This window comes from Pinus tabuliformis, chromosome 1_1 (genome assembly GCF_031772625.1).
Source record: "Pinus tabuliformis cultivar Carrire ecotype Pingquan chromosome 1_1, CPIR1, whole genome shotgun sequence".
NCBI classification, from domain to species: domain Eukaryota; kingdom Viridiplantae; phylum Streptophyta; class Pinopsida; order Pinales; family Pinaceae; genus Pinus; species Pinus tabuliformis.
In genome coordinates, this window is record NC_142297.1 from 213,138,694 (window position 1) to 213,159,770 (window position 21,077).

At 40.4% G+C, this 21,077-nt stretch overlaps 1 protein-coding gene across 2 annotated transcripts in view; it reads right to left on the minus strand.

The window, feature by feature from the left end:
- LOC149212293 (pre-mRNA-splicing factor ATP-dependent RNA helicase DEAH1-like) overlaps window positions 1–21,077 on the minus strand; it is a 445,368-nt gene that overhangs the window by 300,841 nt on the left and 123,450 nt on the right. For both annotated transcript variants that reach the window (XM_089391813.1, XM_089391812.1), the window contains one exon: window positions 16,881–16,944. In XM_089391813.1, the coding sequence (XP_089247939.1) occupies window positions 16,881–16,944 (64 nt within the window). The remainder of the gene's footprint in view (window positions 1–16,880; window positions 16,945–21,077) is intronic.

Here is a 21,077-nt window from a genome sequence, read left to right on the forward strand (position 1 = left end):
GCCTCTGCCGTTGATCTGGGCCCCCCAGATCCTACGATCGTCGTTCATATCGGGCGGGTAAGTAGCATGACATTTACCCGTCCGATGTGAGCGGTTTTCTCTCTCCTCCGCCGGACGCATGTCACTCAATGTGTGGCATCGGGCGGGACTCGGCCAAAACTACTTACCGCCTCGAGGCCTTCCGATATCCTGCCGGTTTTGCAGAATCCACGGTACCGAATTTGTTACTTTTCCACATTACATAGCCATTTCGGGTCCAGGCACTTCAGGGCTTTCCTTCACTGAGGGGGACGCCCTGCGATAGCGCTTTAGCGCTAATCACGTATCAGAAACTATCCCCGTTTCTAGAACTAGCCTCTGGTTTTGCAAATTTGCGCCAGCGCACGTTACCATGGGCCAACGGTCTGCGCGCTCAACCGAGGGTCCTCGTTGCTCCGCGCTGATCACAATTGCAACTGTCACGAGGATTCCTTCAGATAGCTTGATCTTTCTAAGACTTGAATTTGTTTGGCATAATTTAAACGAGTTTATGAAAACTTAGAGAGTGTTTAGGATCCAATTCGGATCAGCAGCTAGGGCCATGTTGCATGACCAAGGGTTGCCTAAGTTTCTTTAGGCACAAGTATGCAATACTGTAGTCTTTTTGCAGAACAAGAGTCCACCCAAGGTGCTCGGCAGAGTCACACCAAAGGAGTTTTTCACAGGCAAGATTCAAGATGCCTAATGTGTCTCATTTTCAGATCTTTCACAATGTTGTTTACTGCCATGTGTCTTCAAATAACCCGAGGAAGCTAGATCCCACAACAAAGAAGGCCATTTTCATGAGTTACAGTGAGACATCTAAGGCGTCAGGGTGTACATTCGAGCACTCAGGAAGATAGTGATCAAGCATGATGTGATATCTAAGGAGGAAAGGGCTCTTTGGAAGTCCTTGGAGCGTGAGAAGGGTACAGCATGTGAAAATTCCTAGACTCGAAGGAACCCCTACTGCAACAAAGTTGAATCTACTTCACCTACTTGATTTTTTTTAAATTACATCTATGTTGCAGGAAACGTGGCATAGAGGTCTGTTTCCGTACGGAAACGGGTACGAAACGCGGAAACGCGTTTGGTACGGTCGTGAAACGCGTTTCCAGCCGTACTGCCACGTTTCCCGAAACGGAAACGTGGCCAGTACGGCCGGAAACGCATTTCACGGCCGTACGACCCACGTTTCCTCATTAACTTGTGTTTTTTTTTTTTTTTTTTTTTTTTTTTTTTTTTTTTTTTTTTTTTAATTTACTTTTAGGGTATGTTAGTGATTTCTAGATGTGTGTCTAAAGTTATAAAAGTGAATTGCAGTTCATCAGGAAGTTTGAGGCATATGCAGTTCATGGTAATGTTAAATTCTTAAAGTAAAAGTGATATTCTCCTTTATTTTCCATTTTCATCCTTTTACTTAAATTTTTAACATTACCATGAAATGACTCAGGATGTTTGAGAGTGGTTTCGCCCTCATTGGATTTCATATGGAGAAAGTAGAATTTTAGATCTCACTCAAAATCCAGCAGACTTATTTGTTTTTCAGGATTTCAGGATTGGGGGGATTGCAATGTTTCCATTGGATTTTATCATGTACTAAGGTATGGAACTTGTATTTAATCAAGAGAATCAAGCCCTCTATGCAGGGGAAACTCCCAATAATCAAGATCATGTAGGGTACTAGGGTATGAAATGTGTATTTAATCAAGAGCACTAAGGTCGTTCGACTATGTAGGAGGAGACTCCCTATACAACAGTGGTCCTTCTAAAGAATGGGATGTGGATGCAGAAAATCCTGAGTAGGATCTCTCTCTTGCAGCCTTATAGTCTTTATTGTACTTGCAGCCTCATATATTAATATAAAAAGGCTGAATTTGAGATTTGGATATATAATAAACGTTGCTTTTGGATATTCCGATATTTTTATTTTCATTATGTGATCATTCATGAGTAAATGTGATGTAAATTAAATCTTAATGTTTAAGTGTAATAAATTATAATGTATCATTTATGCTTTATGATTGCACATATATATATATATATATATATATATTCGCGTTTCCCCGTTTCCAAAATTTGGGGAGGTCGCGTTTCGTATCGCTTCCCGTTTCGGAAACTCGTACCCGCTTCCCCGTTTCGTGCAACTTAGAATTACATTCATCAAGTTATTCTTCTGAATATTGAAGCAAATTACTTCTGCAGCCTACACTAATTAAATATTTGATCTCATGAAACATAAAACAGGGCAAAGAACAAGATACATAGGACACTTATTTTTGGACACATAGTCCCCGGAAAAACCCAATGTGGGAAAACCAGTGCAGCAGTTTTGAGGGCTTATTATTATGCAGGAGAAATAGTTGAATACAAATATAGGATGTTCATCTAGCAATCCTTTACAGAGAAAAACACTGGCGGAAAATCTAAGTGAGATTTACCTCACTTCACCCAGCAGAATTCTGGCTGGTCCGGCACAAGACTGGCTAAACCCAATTATTTCTATGTTGGCCCTACGTAGGCTTTGCATCAGCTACTCTGCCCTCTGTGTCGTCTACCCCGGTTGTTCCAACAATTCTGGATTCTACGTGACAGGCAGCTTTTCTGCTCTGTGTCCGGACTGCGTGGGCCCAGACTGGCCCAGCGTCAACCTTTCTCGGCTATTGCACTGCCTCTCTGTAAAGCTCTCTCCGCCTCTCTATCAGTATTCTCCGGAAAGCCCTTCTCCCAGATTCTCACTGCCCCTCTGCTGTTGAATGATCACTTAGTTCGAATTTCTCAACTTCCTAGCCCCATAAATCGAACTCTGTATCAATTATTTTCTCTCTATGTGTGTTTCCAAATGAACCCCAAGCCTCCATTTTATATTTTTCCTATTGAGTCTTCAACGGCTGAGATTAAGTCTCTGATCAATGGCTAAGATTAAAACATGATTTGATCCGCCTTCTAGATCATTCTCACCGATATTTTGATTAATACCCATTAATATTTTAATTTCCCTAAGTTTAGACTTAGGAACTCCATTAAAAATATTAATTATTTTAATAAAATACAATCCGGGTGGAATTTCACCAAACGGTTTCTGGGTTCTTTAAAACTCATGTGCCTTAGCCTTTCCACCAATTTTCAAGGCTAGAACAATTTCGATGATACCAAAAACTAACACTCCCTCTTAGCGAGGAAAGTGCTACCATGTCCACCTGCATGTTGCTTTGTTTCTGAAGCACCTCGTTTCTGCACTCTTGTTGCCACCAACACTGTGATGTTGTTGCTACTGTACTGTTGCCCATGACACTAACACTGCCACTGTTGCATCTATACCACAGCTCCCTCTCAAATGTTGCATCTGTTATGTTGCTAGCACTGCCACTGCTAACATTGCATCCGTATTGCAACTCAATTGCTGAGAGAAGCAACTAAAAAACATCCAAAATTAATTGAACTTAATTGTGTTTAGCATAATACAATGAATGTTGGAATCTAACTGTTGTTGATTCTAACCCTCTGAATCTTCTGCATTGCTGCTGACTCCTGCATTATGCCAACTGCACTGCTACCAACCTTGCTCTGCGTTGATCAGTCTTTGGTACCAAGTTACTGCATCTGTCCTCTAAACAAACCACTGCATCATCTGACACTAAGTCCATCTTGCTACTATTGAACCTTGGGCTCCTGTAGCAAGGAATTGATCCAAGAGGTGGACTCCTCAAGGATCCTGCCCACATGTAGTTCTCCCAACTACAGCTCAATATCACCACATCCCTCCTGGAGATGCGTGGGCACTCATGGCAAACTCATCCTCATCAATCTTTGTTGAAGCAGCCTTAGGATCATGTTCCTCATCCTTGTCCTTTTTCTTCAAAGGACACTGGGATGCATAATGGCCCAACTCGCCACAACTGAAACATTTCACCTTTGAAATGTCCTTTCGCTTCAGCTTCTGTTGTCCCTTCGATGCTAGAGCTGCATTTTCCTCCTCCTTCGTCTTTGTGCCACTCCCACTGTTTCCATTGAGGTTGACCTTCACTAGGTCCCTCCTTAACTCCTCCTGTTGAAGAGCCACCCATATCTCCTCCCAGGAAGGTAGTTTTCCCTGCCCAATATGCTTTGGACAAAAGCTTTCCATTCATCTGAGACTCCATTCAGGGCTATTCTCACCATCGCGGTAAGCTGAGGAGTGGACCCCATTGCAGTAAGTTGATCTCTAGTGTCCTAAAGACGTTGAAGATAGAGGTTCACCACTTCTCCTTTCTGCATCAAGGTCCGCTGCAACTTCTGCTCTAAATACATCTTTCGTTGTTTGGAAGAGCCTTCATACAGAGAAAACAAGGCTTCCCACATCTCTCGGGCTATATCCTTGCCTTGCAAGTGTGAGACCACATGATCTCGAACTCCATCAAGAATGAGCCTCTTTGCCTTCCCCTGCTTAACCTTGTACTTCTTCTTTTGATCGTTGCTAGCAGGAACAGCTACAACACTTTTGACGTAGGCCTCGAGATCATATTCCTCCAGAACAGCTAAGATTCTGGTCTTCCATATCACATAGTTGGAGGCACCATCCAACCTGTCCTGATCTCTGAGCCCATGCGATGCCATTTCACCCAACTGTCGAACTGACTCCTCTAGTCACTTCTTAGCACTGCTCAATTGCTCAGCAAGTGAGAAATTCAAACTTTTTGGCAGAAAGTTCTTTGAGGAGAAAATTCCCCTTATACGTCTCTTCATTCTTTTCCATCGGATTTCTGCCCCAGCAGAAACTGCACACTTCAAGCACTGCGCTCAGGCCCTGCGTCACTCCCTCTACCTTTGCAAGCTCAAAAACTGGAAATTGTACATCTCTGTCGTCTCACTTAGAGAGATTTCCTCGGATCTGCTTCCCAGCAAGGCCTTCGCAATCCCTTCAAGGGGATTTGAATTGTTGCCAAGTGCAGCTTTCGGCCTCACTGCTCAGCATTGGATCTACTCTTCCTATTTCAAAATCAAAGCTCTGATACCATGTGAAAATTCCTAGAATCGATGGAACCCCTACTGCAGCAAATCTGAATCTACTTCACCTAGTTGATTTTTTTTTAAATTACATTCATCAAGTTATTCTTCTGAACATTGAAGCAAATTACTTCTACGGCCTACACTAACTAAATATTTGATCTCATGAAACCATTGTTTTAAAAACCGTTTTGAAAAACCGGTAACCGGTCAAACCGGCCGGTTAGCAAGCTGGCCGGTCCGAACCGGCCAAAAAACCCAGTCGGACCTTGCCTTTCGCCGTTTTTTGGGCCCTAACCGGTGAAAATCGGCCGGTTTAGGACGGAACCGGCCGGTTTAGGACGGAACCGGCCGGTTTGTATCAAACTGGCCGGTTCCGTCCTAAACCGGCCGGTTTATGGCATGCCCACCGAATCATGCAAAAAGGCGTTGGTGGTTTGTGGTTTACGGGTTTTGGGGGGGGAGGTAAAGGTATTTTCCCTCCAAAAACACCCTCTCCAAGCTATAAGAGACCCCTCTCACTCTCATTTGTCTCACACAACTGATTTGGAGTGTTTGTGAGCTTGGACAGTGTGGAGTTTTTGTTGAAGTAGTCATCTTGGAGTTGGAGTTGGAGCTATTTTGGAGATAGTGTGTAGCTGTCAGTGGAGTTGCCATCTTCAAGAGGAGGCTAAGGGAGCTAGTTTGCATTTCCAGGTAAGGATTTGCACTTGATAATTCCTCATTTGAGTCTGTTGTCCATGAATTTTTTTTTATGTGTTATAAACTTCTCACTTCTATGATCTATCATGTATGCTATAAACTCTCTAGCTCTATGCTATCAAATTTTGTAGCTTGAGCCTTGCATGTGCATTTGTTTTCCTACATTTATCTTTGGTTTTCCATTTTGCTTAGCTGCAATTTTTTTTTTAAATGGCAGATTTCTTTGCAAATTGTTATTATTTCAAGCAAACATGGCTCCAAAAGGAAAGGACAGTGCATGGGCTCATTGTGATGTAATTGATGGAAAAATGATATGCAAATTATGCCATAAATCTATTGGAGGTGGGGGTATTCTTAGGTTGAAACAACACTTGGCTGGGATAAGAGGCCAAGTAAAGCCATGTGATGCACCAAATGCACTGTTAGGTCCTATTGGGGCAGAATACATTTCCAAGCTTGAAAAAATTTATGAGGATAAGGCTAGGGAGAAGGCCATCCAAGATGACATTGCAAGGAAGAGGGAATTAGTTGAAGCCATGAAAGAGAGTGGGTATGATGATTATGAGATTCAAGACTCCACTTCTATCCCTTCCACCAATGACCCCTTTCACTATGTTCATCCTTCTATTGGCCAACCATCAAAAGGAACAAAGAGAACAAACATCCAAAGTTATTTCTCATCTTCTGCCAACATTGCCTCTTCTAATCCCACTTCCTCCCAGCCAAGTTCTCAACCCACTTTGGATCAACATTGGAAAAGACAATGCAAAGAAACTTCTCACCAATACATTGCTAGATGGTGGTATGATTCAGATATCCCATTTAATGTTGCTCGCTCACCTTATTACCAAGCTATGTGGGACTCTGTTATAGCTGCAGGAAAGGGCTTCAAAGGCCCTAGTATGCATGACTTGAGGGGAGCTCTTTTGCAAAAAGAGATATCTTCCATTGATGAGTATTTGGTTGATTTTAAAGATTCATGGCTCAAAACAGGTTGTTCCATTATGTCAGATGGATGGTCTGATGGAAAGAACCGCACTATCATTAATTTCCTTGTTTCTTGCCCTCAAGGAACCATGTTTTTGAAATCAGTTGATGCATCTGATAAGGTAAAGGATGCAATCCTTCTATTTGAGCTTTTGGATAATGTTATTCAGGAAGTTGGGGAGCAGCAGTTGTGCAGGTCATCACTGATAATGCCTCAAACTATGCTCTTGCTGGAAAGATGGTTGAGGCCAAATATAAGACCATATTTTGGACTCCATGTGCTGCACATTGCATAGACCTCATGCTTGAGGATATACGCAAAGTGGAGTGGGTAAAAAACACTGTAGAGCATGCCAAGTGCATTACAAAATACATTTACAACCACTCATGGGTATTGAACCTAATGAGGAAACGCACTGGAGGCAAAGAGCTTGTTAGGCCTGCAATTACGAGATTTGCAACTCACTTCCTCACGTTGCAATGTCTCAATGGTCAACATAAAAACTTGCAGAAAATGTTTTCCTCTGATGAATGGTCTGAATCTCGGTGGGCTCGTAGACCAGATGGAAAAGACACCAAAAAGAAAGTGTTAGACACTTATTTTTGGAAAAGGTTTGTAGAGCTTGTGAAAATCACTGAGCCCCTTGTTAAGATGCTAAGGTTGGTGGATGGGGAAAGATTGGCGATGGGCTACATTTATGAAGCTATGGATCAGGCAAAGGAGCAGATACGGGCAGCTTACAAGGACAGGTTAGCTAAATATGGCCGTATATGGGAGATCATTGATAACAGATGGAACAATCAACTCCATCGTCCTATACATGCAGCCGGGTATTTTTTGAACCCAAGGTATCACTATAAAAATCGGCTAGGAGATCAGCATGATGGGGATGTCAGAGCTGGATTTATTGATTGCTTGGAGCGCATGGTCCCTAGCCATGTAGACCAGTTGGAAATACATAGACATCTTACTATTTTCAATATGGCAAGTGGTACTTTTGGCAAAAACTTGGCAAAGATGGCAAGAGATGTGGACCAACCAGGTAAGCAATTCCAATTTCCATTTTGTTTTTCATTTCAAGTTAAAATTGTTTACGTTCTTGAATCTTTACAATTCAAATTATAAACTAAGTTACTAATTAATATCTTTTTCTTTGCAGCACATTGGTGGGAGTCATTTGGTGGCCAGTGTCCTCAATTGCAAAGGTTTGCAATTAGAGTCCTCAGTCAAACTTGCAGTACTTCAGGTTGTGAGCGCAATTGCTCTGTTTTTGAGCGCATACACACGAAGAAGAGAAACCGTTTGGAACAAAAACGGTTAAATGATCTTGTTTTTGTGCAATACAACCTTCGACTGAGGAGGAACCAAATGATGAGCAAATCACCTGATCTAGATCCCATTGTGTTGGACGATATTGATCCAACATCAAAATGGGTGGAGGAGACTGAAGATCCTGTGTTTGAGGCTGATTTTGATATCGACATGGTTTTAGCGGGGGATGAGGCAGATGATGTGGCGGCATCAGAACCAGGATCAGTAGCAGCATCAAGGAAAGGCAAGGAACCAATGGAAGGCACTAGTCGTGCAGGTCGACAAACTCGTGCTTCCATTAGGTCCACTTCTATTGTCATTGGTGGCATTGATACTAAGGTTGCAGATCAGGCTGAGGAATCCTCAGACTCTGAACCAAATGATGTCTATGTAGCTCCTGATGATGATCCTGTGTCTAGTAGTGGTGATGGACTTGATGGTTGATCATGTGTACACTTAGACTTGTAGTAGGCCAATGGCCTCATAGCTTGCAGCATTGTTTTTGGACTTTATAGGCCATTTAGAGCCTCATTTCTTATGTATTTTGCTATTTTGTCGATGATATGTATTGTACTTCGTGCCATTCTGATATATTCACCTTTACATGGTATATAAATGAGCAAACTTTGCATATTTTGTCTCTATTGGCTTGGAATCATGGTTTTACATCTTAAAAATAGTTTTGTTTCATTAAAAATTAATTATTTAATGTATTTTTTTAAAACCGGTTCGTTTAGACCAAACCAGTCCCGATTAGACCGGTTCCGGTCGGTAAACCGGTTCATTAGGTGGACCGGTCCGGTCACCGGTTCCGGTTTTAAAAACATTGCATGAAACAAAAAACAAAGAAAAGAACAAGATACATAGGACACACTTATTTTTTGACACAATAGTCCCCGGAAAAACCTAATGTGGGAAAACTGGTGTAGCAGTTCTGAGGGTTTATTATTATGCAAAAGAAATATCTGAATACAAATCTAGGATGCTCATCTAGCAATCCTTTACAGAGAAAAATATTGGCAGAAAATCTGAGTGAGTTTTACCTCACTTCACCCAGTAAAATTTCAACTAATCCGGCACAAGACTAGCTAACCCTGGTTATTTCTACATTGGCCCTACATAGGCTCTGCGTCAACCCTGCGTCAGCTTCTCTGCCCTCTGTGTTAGCTATCCCAGTTGTTCCGGCAGTTTTGGATTCTACGTGATAGGTAGCTTTTTTTCTTTGCGCAGGCCCTTTTGGCTCTGCGTCAGGACTGTGTGGGCCCAGACTGGCCCAGCGTTAGCGTTTCCAGGCTACTACGTTGCCTCTATGCAAGCTCTCTCCACCTCTCTATCAGTATTCTCCGGAAAGTTCTTCTCCCAGATTCTCACTGCCCCTCCGCTGCTGAATGATCACTTAGTTCGAATTTCTTAGCTTCCTAGCCCCAGAAATCGAGCTCCAGAGCAATTCTTCTCTCTCTGTGTGTGTTTCCAAATGAACCCTAAGTCTCCATTTTATACTTTTCCTGTTGAGTCTTCAACGGCCAAGATTAAGTCTCTAATCAACGGCTAAGATTAAAACATGACTTGATCCGCCTTCTAGATCATTCTCACCCATATTTTGATTAATACCCATTAATATTTAATTTCCCTAAGTTGACTTAGTAACTCCATTAAAAATATTAATTATTTCAATAAAATACAATCCGGGTGGAATTTCACCAAACAGTTTCTGGGTTCTTTAGAACTCATGCGCCTTAGCCTTTCCACCAATTTTCAAGGCTAGAGCACTTCCAATGCTACAAAAAACTAACACGGCACAAGAGTAGGAGTAGGAGGCTCAGCTAGCTCCTCAAACTTTATCACAGTCAATTATTGGGCAAGTCGAACAGCAACATGCAAGTAACGAGAAAGCGCAAGAACAAGAGGAGAGAGTAGAGCTAGAGGGGCCCACTCCACCAGTGACTCCTAGTGCAGGGAGAGGACAAGCTAGGTGGGCAGATTAGTTCATCAGGGAGGCTTAGGAGCGACTTGAAGCCCCCATCTCCACATTCAAACAAAGTAAACAACCACAGAGATATATGGGGTCCATGGCACTTATGACTGAGATGATAGACTCAGAGCCTTCTAGCTATAAGGAGGCAGCTTCTCAATAGGCATGACAAGATGCCATGGTGGAGTAGTATTCCTCTATCATGCATAATGACCTCTGGGAGATTGTGCCAAGACCAATTGGCAAATCAGTGGTTCATTCATATTGGGTGTAGATGATTAAGCATGCAGCTGATTGGAGTGTGGAGAATTTTAAGGCTAGATTCGTGTCCAAAGGCTTCTCTCAAGTCGAAGGGATAGACTATGATCAAAAGTTCGCACCAATAGCCCGATATTTGTCCATCGGGACCATACTAGCTCTAGTAGTGCAAATCAAGTGGAAAGCCCACCAAATGGATGTGAAGACTGCCTTCCTTAATTGAGATGTTGAGGAAGAGATATATGTTGAGAACCATGAGGGGTTCGAGATTTTCAACAGAGACACGCATGTTTGCAGGCTAAAGAGAGCTCTTTATGGGCTCAAGTAGGCAACGAGGGCATGGTATGCTTAGATAGATAGTAATCTTCTAGGATTGGGCCTCACCAAGAGTAAAGCTAACCCTAACTTGATTATATTGTGGCTGGGGGGCAGCCTCTCATTCTTGTGTTGTATGTTGACAACTCAACACTGACAAGGACGAGAAGCTCATCAATAACTGCAAGAGCGATCTTGTAAAGGAGTTTGAGAAGAAGGATATAGGTATGGAGGTATGGCAATATTTCCTTGGGCTGGAGGTATGGCAGAGTGATGAACAAATCTTCTTGGGATAGGGAAAGTAACCACAGGAGATTCTCAAGAGGTTCCACATGCAGGCGTGCAGGCTCATGACCACGCCTCTAGTCATAAACTAGAGAAAGGTGGACGCTACTAGAGCAAAGCGAGTTGATCCTACACTTTACAAGCAGCTCATATGGTTGTTGATGTATCTGGTGAACACATGACCAGACATTTGCTTCGCAGTCAACCAATTGAGCCGATTCATGGTTGAGCCGACCAGAGTGCATTGGGTTGCTGCCAAGCACATATTGAGGTATCACAGGGGCACAACAAATTATGTGTTGTTGTACATACAGGTTGATGGTGTAAGACTTTGTAATGGAACAGTGAAATTTTGCCCTGGTTTACCCTAGGGCTTTTACAAAGCATGCAATCAAAGATATCAACTAATACTGCATTTTTTATTCATACTGTGGACTCTGCAATTCAAATGCAACTGTAAAGGCGCTGCTGTGATAACAGTGCTAAACAATATTCACTAAGATTTCAATAGTTCAGAAAAAACCAGTTCACAGTTTCAATACTTCAACCATTTACAATCTAACCATGTAACAACGTAAGTATTGATAACATTTAGCAGCAGTTCATGATAAACAATTTATAATTCCCAATAAAAATTCCACAAAACACTGGAAGACTTTGATTCTACATAGGTTTCAATATATATGTATCCCTAATTCCCTTACTGTTCCAAACATTTAAATCATTAATCTATCATGGATATTTCTGTTAAGTGGGTCGGATCTACAGACAAAACCCTTGATGATTGTGTAATTCCCTGTATAGTTCAGATGTCCACAGAAAGTCGTAATTCCCCAGAGAAGAAAATCACATCAGACCAGAATAGAATTAATTATCATACACTCTTCTTGAATTATGTCAATAATCAAACTTGACAGAATTGTGCATGATCTCCTGTGCTCGGAGAAATTCACTCCACTTCAACAATCATCACGTGCCAGTTAAGACACAAGGTGAATTTGCTTGTTTTCCATGTACGTCCCTATGCCCAATAGGAAGTGATGGCCTTCACTACCTTCAAAAGTTCTTCGCTACTCCTCCAAAGATATTCGCTATCCTTTAGAAAACTCCCAGAAGTCCAAATATCTACAAGAAGAAACTTGCTACCCAAATTACAATCTTGTGTTCAAAACAGAGAGATTGATCTAGTGGAACCTTTCACTCCTTATTAAAAGAATTCCTGTCTCAAAAAAAAGGGAAGAGAAGTTTTCGTTGTTTCCAGAAGATCCTGTACCAGACTATCACCTAAGAATATTTCGCTGCCCCAAGAAACTTCACAATTTTTCCTCGATACTTTGCTTTACCATCCTCAGGGAAATGTGGATTGCTTCAGAACCTTAGAAGAATTCAATCATTGCTTCCTGGTTCTGCTTCAAGATATCCTGTTGCCCCTTGAATGATGAATTTTCTTGACGTGTTGTTTCTTGTAATGATTAAAACTCAGTCGTCTTAGCCTCAGGAAGAATTCATCCAATTTCAGTGGGGTTAGATAATGCTTGGTCACAAATTTTTCTCAAAGGTAATTCGTTGCCCTTCAAACAATTAAATTCCTGTAGCCAGAACAAGATAAAAGAAAAACAAAATATAAAAGAGAATTTTTATCAACTATGGTGGAATCTTTCACCACTGAAATTGATAGGGAAAAAGGGGTCTTAAAAACTTCAGAGCTTCAGGCTCAAAGAAAAACAGAGAAAAACGATCCAACTCAATGATGATTCAAAATGAATTCAGTCATCCCTTATTTACAGATTCCTATAGGGGTCTCTCCTCCTTAAATGATTGAGTAAATTTTACTTCAAACCGCAGTTTTGGATTTCTTTGCCCAACCAACCTAAAACTCGCCCAGAATTAGAAAATTTGGGGTTTTCCCCTTTATTGAGGATTGTAGCCTATGGGGATTGATAGGCTATTTCATCACTTAGCCCAATCAATCCCTTAAAAATAGTACAGGATTCAGGGCTTCATAGATGCAGATTGGGAAGGGGGGTCGACAGACAGGAAGAGCACTTAGGTTGTACCTTTAGGGTTGGATTAGCAGTTGTTTCTTGGTTCAGCAGGAAGCAGAGATCAGTGGCACTGACCCTAGCTGAGGCAGAGTACATGGCTACCAGCGTAGCAGCTTGTGAGGCCATACTGTTGAGTAAGCTACTTGTTGGTTTGTTTAGTTAGAAGTTGGAGCCCACAGTCATCCACTGTGATAATCAAAGTCTCATCAAGCTCTCTGAAAATCCTCTGTTTCATGACCCCTCCAAGCACATCGATATACAATACCACCATATCAGAGATTGTGTTCAAAGGGGTAAAGTTAGACTCCAGTACATACCTACAGAAGAGAAGGCGGTTGATATTCTAACCAAGACATTGGCAAGGGGCAGATTCATTTACTTCAGAGATAAACTGGGTGTAGAACTGAACACCTTCCTCTTTAAGAGTGAGTGTTAAATGGAGTTAGAGGAGGAAGGCTTCAGCTAAATTTAGAGGTGCACTAAATTTGGCAGAGGGACCCACAGGTGGGCCAAAGGTGCAATTTTACTTTTTCTCATTATTATGACTTAGGAAAAATTTAATTTTACTATAGTCAAAAAGTGAAACAATTTCAGCCATCTACTGAGATCTAATCTCAGCCATTCATTTAAATGGTGGGCCCAGGTCAACTTCTAAGGAGGGAAAAGGGCACAGACTTGGCTCATTATGCACTAGACAACTTGTGTGTTCAACTCATCTAAGAGAAGGGTGTTTAGTTCAATGCCTGAGAGTTTCATATCAGTGAACTAGGGCAGAAAGATAGGTCGAACAACCTCAAAAGACCCCCAAGACCTTGTCTAATTGCTTCAAGCAAGTCGGCTTTCAAAAGGAGCAGTCAGCCTACACAATATGACATGTAAGCCTAGGATCTATGTCAAGTCGGCCTAATTGCATGAGTGTGAAACCTATATAAAGGAGGACTCGGGCTCACTTAAGAAGGTATCAATCAAGCATCCATGTCAAGGAAAAGAAGTGCGAAAAAGGAAAGAAAAGAACTCTCTTGTACAAAGAAGGGAAGAAGGAGAAAAGTGAATCCTTTAGGGATTGTTTCTGGGCTAATTACCTCACACATGTGACTGCAACTAGGGTTTCTGCAGCCCACGGGGCTTTGGATTGACGGTGAATGGGTGTGCTGTTAAGGCACTCCTTGCGATAGGTCACCGGTTCAAATCCCCCGTGGGTACTTAGGTTAGTCTAAAAACAAAACAAAACAAAACAAAAAATAGGGTTTCTACAGTGAGGAATTACAGATCTTGAAGGAGCCAAATTATAGCATAAGGAAGGATCATTTTGCTAGCTGAATTCACTAGAAGAATAGTCCAAGACAAGCGAAGGAGAGAAAGCACTGAAATCTGACTTTATCATCTCACACGTGCAGCTAGGGTTTCTGAAGCAAGGGCTAAAAATTGCAGGCAGGCCAAAATAGAAGGAAGGCAGGTCGAAGTTGCAGTCAAGGTATTGGAAGACTAAATTAGAGGACAAGGAAGAAGCAGCTAATTAGACTTGGCAAAAGAAGCAAGGTTGACTTGGTCTTGGAGGAGTTCTTGGTCAAGGGTCTAGGTCTTGGAATTCGTCAATTGAAAATTCTATAAGAAGAAGAATTCTTGTGGGTTTTCCTCTCAAATTGGAGAGGTTTTGGCCCTAGTTGATCGCCTATATCTTGTGTCCTTTGTCTTTTTGTTCTTTATGATTTGGTAGTTGTTTGATGAAGAAAACACCAATAAGAATCAAATAAAAGAAGTTAATCAAGATGAGTATAATCCACAGACAGTTATCAAGTATGAGAAATCATCCTATATTGTTGCCCCTAGATTTCTCAACACTTTCTAGGTCAAGCATGTTCTTCATGCTTCTAGGGTTTTTCAAGTCAAAAGAATTAATATCGTGAGTCAAAGAAGTCATTTTCATATTTGTAAAACCCTATTGGCCAACTCGTAACAAGAAAGAAAATGTATTTTTGTGTCTAAAGTGTCAAAGTAACCCTCCAAGACCAAGTCGGCCTGTCCAAGAGAAGTCAGCCCAGTGAGGAGTAATACGACCCCACTAGAAGCATATAAATAGAAGGTCTTCGACTTCATTTGGAGATAGAGACACATAAGTTTGATCTCAAGAAGAAGGGAGAGCGAAATCAAGAAACAAGGCAAGGAAACAAGAAGCAAATACTAGCAAAGAAGAAGACGAATTTTTGGTCATTTTTGTTCACACGTGCAAAGAAATTAGGGTTACTATTCTGCTGCAAGAAGCCAAAAGTTACAGGTTTGAAGTTCTGAAGAAGTTGCAGGTCTAAACCTCTGAAATTGCAGGATCTAGAGTTGATCTAGAGCTGATTTGAAAGACGTTGACCTTCATTGACTTTGGGAGGATTTGACTTATTGCAAGGACTTTGTTGGAAGGTTAACTTGGTGCTTGGAAGGTTAACTTGGTGCTTGGAGGGTCTTGGAATTCTCATTTGAATGGCGTCTATACGAAGAGGAGATTCTTTTGGGTTTTCCTCTCTAGGAGAGGTTTTGGCCCTAGCTTGTAGCCTACATCTTGTGACCATTTGTCTTTGATGATCTTCATGTTTTTGGTAGTTGTTTGATGATAAAGAACATAATAATAACAAGCAGAAGAAGAATCTAATCAAATAAGTAAAAGAACATCACAAGCAACTATCAAATTAAGAGAAATCACCCTTATTAGTTGCCATATTGATTTCTCAACAATTGTTGCCCTACATGGTGACCATCAGCAATAAATAGGCATGCCAAAAATAGCAGTACCCCTAAAAAATATGAAAAGATGAAAAATGCTTGGCACTGCTAGAGGAACCTTTCTATATCATAATAATAATAATAATAATAATCTAGTTTTAAGGTCACTTCCAAACCAGTACTAAATTGGTGTATGATGCCCCCTTGCTTGTGGGATAAGGGAAAACCCTATGCACAGTGACTTAACTATTATAAGTCTACGGAGGTGTATATACTATATACTCTACCTCCATCTGGCTTCGAACCAATGACCTCTCAAGAGGAAACACATGTTCCTAATCATAAAAGTAGGCAATGCTAAAAATATAAGGTTCTTGAATGTCAATGAAAGCACGCTCATTGGAATCAATTTTCTTCCAAGAACCCGAATATGTGCTCAAAAGCACCACGCAAACCCCAAAACCCTAACTGCTAAAAATGGCAATGTCTCTCATGTTTGTTGGAGATAGCTTATCATAACCGTGAACTCACAAAGACCCCAAATATGCAATCACCTTCGACAGGAAAGCCTCCAAACTCCAACTACTAAAAATCGTAATCTCCTTAGAACTAATGAAGATGCCTGTGGAATATCTCTTACTCTTAAATGGGCTCAAATCACTGATGTTGTATCTAATCTCCATGAGAACCATCTCTGACCAACGTGGACGTTGGCTCTAAAAGATGACTCTGAACACAAACCTGATGAAAATTGGTTGGCTCTTACCCCTCCAATTTGCAAGGGGCATATATGGGGGTGAATAAGATGGAACCTATCTTGTAGGCTAGAGTTAACTTATAAGTCTATGTACCATATGCAAATGATGTAATAAATGTCCGAACTTCAATCAATGTTTTTCTAAATGGAAATATAGCAAACTATGAATGCATCAAAGAAATCACTACCAAAAATTATGAAGGCTGACCACAGTGGCAAGAGGGGCACAGCTTCCTAAGTTGCATGCTACCCATTGACCCAAAAATAAGTAAATTTAAAATTTAGGAAATTAACAATATCTCATATCCATTCAAATTATCTCCCTTTTAACTAGTTCCTCATTAGAAAAGAAAAAGCTTGTAGATTCAAATAAATACACTATGGAAAGAAATGCAAAAGGAACCCACTCCCTTTCATCTAGTTCCTCGTGAGAAAAGAAAAAGCTAGTAGATTCAAATAAATACACTATAGAAATAAATGCAAAAGGAACCCACTTTTGCAATCAGGATAAAGCATAAATTTAGAACATACCTCAACAATATTGTCTGTATCCTTAGCACGCTGTGATGCTAGCTCGTAAACTGTTTTCTTGTACCTGCAATAAGGAATTTCGTACAGGAACAAAGATGAGTGAATTTTATTTGTGTGACAGAAGCACCACAACTATAACAGAATCTTGCAAAAATAAAGCAAATACACGTTGCTTTTTAAAAAGCTTCTTATATGTGTGCAGTAACTCTCCATTCTATGATGCACTTGTTTGATGAAGCAAATAAACATATTGCTTCTAACATAGCTTTAAAGTACAGCTTAATATCAACAAATCAACAAGCATGACAAGATACAAATCACCAACATAAATCAGGACAAATTCTGCTCGCAATTTACATTCCTCGTCTAAAAATATTAGAGTTCTGTTATTGTCGAACAATTCCAACTATTACAGGTTTATACGTTTAGAAGCCTAATGATTGCAAACATAGCAATGAAATTTATTATATATGGACATCCAAGGGATGCAACTGTACGTATCAAGTATCATACATATGCATTCTTTCTACATACGTGTGAATATTTGCTTCTTCCAATACTTAATTTTGACAGGGCATTCATGCATAAATCTCTTCAAGCCAATCTACATCGGCTCTATTGTTGACAAACTTGGAAGTGAAAATTTCACATGGTTGCTGCATTATATCACAAGGTGAAGTTTTGATATGTGTCAACCCTTTGGAAAGTTCACCAAAGGAAATGTGCAATGTAAACTTGAGAATCTGGATAAACTTTTAGAATGTGATAAGATAAGAGAATTTTATTAATGTAAGGAGCAAGGGTACCCCAGGTTATTCTTAGGCAACTAGGGTTTTAAACTTTTATCCCAAATCTTTCCTTTTCATTCAACAATGGAAATAGATATCTTATTCAGTAGCACAGTACAAGAGCAACAGTGTAGTTCCAATCAATGGTGTTGTACATTTAATGGTATATAATATAGTAAACCAGCATCACTGTTATGTAGTTCAAACAATAACAGATTCGTACTATTCTTTCAGCACATGAAACAATATCTCATTCAATCACAGTGCCAAAATTCACTAATTCACAGATTCAACGACAACCGAATACAATGTCCAGAATTCAACAGAATTCGAGTAATGGATTTCTTCTTGATTGAGCTCTGAAATTGATTAAGGAAACCGCAGACCTGCGACTAGGGCAGTAAAGAGTTTTGGAGGGCATCTTTTCTATGCTGAAAAAGGCCTACATTTTGTCTTTTGTGTTTGTTGCTTGCAGGTGAGGTGTTGAAGCTCGTGGTAGCTTCTGAAGGTCCTCTGCATAACCTTGGTGTCTTAGCATGTGGAAGACGATTTATTGCTTCTTTAGGTGTTTGCGTGGTCGAGTAAGCGATTTGTCTTCTTTCCTAAGTCTAACTTAGGAAGAGTACAATAATTAAAGTCAATTAATTATTGTGGACTCTTAAGTCATTTTCTAAAGATAAATAATTTAATTATTTAAGTGACTTAGAAATAATCTCAACCATTCATCTCCAAGATCTTCTAGAAGAGAGATTAGGGTTAAGGATGTGGGCTTCATGAAGATTATAAAATAAGCCTAGCGAAGAGGTGAAGACACAAGAACACGAGAGAGAGGTAACTACAGCCTTTTTGGGAAAGCGATTTTCTCAAGAACGAGAAAGTGAATTCTCTAGAGTGTGAGGCTTAATTTCACTAAGAAGAAGGAAGAAGAATACAAGGATAATTTCAGGGTGTTTCTAAGAGGCCAAATTGCTGAAGTGAGAAGGAGGCGCAGTTGCTGGAGAGGCCGACTTGCCAGGGCCAAATTGTGAGTGCGTAGAAGCCAAGTGAGAGGTAGGAGCAAAGGCCGATTTTTTTGGTGAGAGGTGGGTCGAATTTCTTCATAGGTTGATTTCTAGTTGGCCGATTTTCCTTGGGTCAAACTATTCCAATGGGGCCAAGTTGCAGGTTCCAGTCACTATATTTTTCTTTGTAAATTCTCTTTGGGTTGAAACACTAATTTCCTGATTAATAAATGTCGGAGAATTTTTGTGGGTGAATTATTTCTATTGCAATGTGTGCATTGTGATTGATCCCTCCGATTTATTGCATATATTTCTAAATGTTAAAATACCAATGATTTTATTTTTCGGTAATTTACGATTTATTTTGTTAATTAAATAAACTATTGGGAATAAATAATTGTCATGAGAAAATAACTTTGGGCTAGTATTAAGAAATTTAACCAGAGGCTGAAAGGGAAGGTCGTGCCCTATGGAAGGGCCAACAAGCTAGGAAAAGGAGGTCGAACTCAAATAATTGAGTCTGGACCTCAAAGAGGTTGATTTGTGGAGGCTATAGCCAAGAGGAGAGGCTAGTCATAGGCAGGAAGAGAAGGCCACAGCCAAGAAGAGTTGGTCGCAGACAACAAGAGAAGCTCGCATCCTGTTTTGAATGCTTAAAGGGCATAGCAAGGAGAAAAGGGTTGGCCGCAGAAAACTGAGGCCTAGGAGTAAGCCGCATGGGAAAGCAAAGAGGTTGGGGGCCTAAATATTGCTATGGCAAGGGGATAGAGGGCTAAAGGATCAGGCCAAGCTATTAAGAAAAACCAAAGAACTAAAGAAGCAGGTGAGGGCACAGTTACGAGAAGACTATGGTGTTTGGAAGGGTTGTGAAAGGAGTAGGTAACCACAGCAAGAGTTTCAATGGATGTTGGAGAAAAAAGACACATGTAACAGTGATAATTGGACGATGTGAGACTAAGGAACTTGGCCTTAGCCCGAGAGATTGGTCAAAGGGTTTGACATTGTTTTCTGGCCATTTTCCAAGGATTGTAAAGGGCCATTATCCCTTGTATGGGAGCCCCAAGGGACTAATAAGAAATTAGTTTTGGACAATAAATATTGTGTATTATGCAAAAGTTGTTTTTAAAGTTAAGCATTTCAGTGTGTTTATGTATTTCTAAAAGGAGGCTTTTGCGAGTAGAATTATTTAAGCCAGATCCATCACATAGAAGAGTAGATTGTCAACGTGTTTCAAACCAACCAATGTGATTCATCATTATTAGATGAAGAGAAAATCTGATCCAACAGGCTTTAGAAAGAGGGAGGAGCTAAGTTGCACGAAACGGGGAAACGGAAACGAGTTTCCGAAACGGGAAGCGAAACGAAACGCGACCTCCCCAAATTTTGGAAACGAGGAAACGCGAATATATATATATATATATAAATATATATTAAAAATATTTTAAAATTATTATTATACATATGTGCAATCATAAAGCATGAATGATACATTTACATTATATGATTATAATTTATTACATTTAAACATTAAGATTAAATTTACATCACATTTACTCATGAGTCATGAATGATCACATAATGAAAATAAAAATATAGGAAAATCCAAAATCAGCCTTTATTTATATAGTATATGAGGCTGCAAGTACAATAAAGACTATAAGGCTGCAAGAACTATAGAGACAAGTCACAAAAGACTAATCCTCATCATAACAATCCTCATCAAAAATAGAAGCAGCACAATGCTCAACAGTGAATGGTAGTGCTGAAGAAGATGATGCACCAATTCCACTATCAGATTCGGCCTCAATATTCAGGGCAGCAAGAGAGAGATCCAAATCAGGATTTTCTGCATCCACATCCCATTCTTTAGAAGGACCACTGTTGTATTTTGGACCCCTACGAGATGCAAGGCGAAGGTTGGAGTGCACATAAACAAGATCCTCTGCTTTCTGTGAGCCCAACCTATTGCGCTTCACAGAATGAATAAAACCATAAGTGCTCCAATTCCTTTCTGCTGATGAAGAGCTTGCCACTTGTGAAAGAATATGAATGGCAAGGTTTTGCAAATGTACACCATTTGCTCCATGACAAATCCACCACCTAACTGGATTCATGGTGCTTCTCTCCTCCAAAGCTGATATATCTGCATAATCATCTATTCCTGCAGCAAAACTGGCAAATTCCTCCTTTACCTCCCTATGTAGATGAGAAGGAAACATTCTCATAAGGGCATTTTTCACCCCAGTAGCCACCTCTCTATCCTTATGGGGTGCCTTCCTCTTCCCATTGCTTTTAGCAATAAGCTCCTCATCATAAAATTTGGGGTTCAAAGCATGTGCTAAAGTGTGCAATGGTGTATTGAAATTGTTCCACCTATCAACAATGATTTTCTTGATCAAACCAGCAAA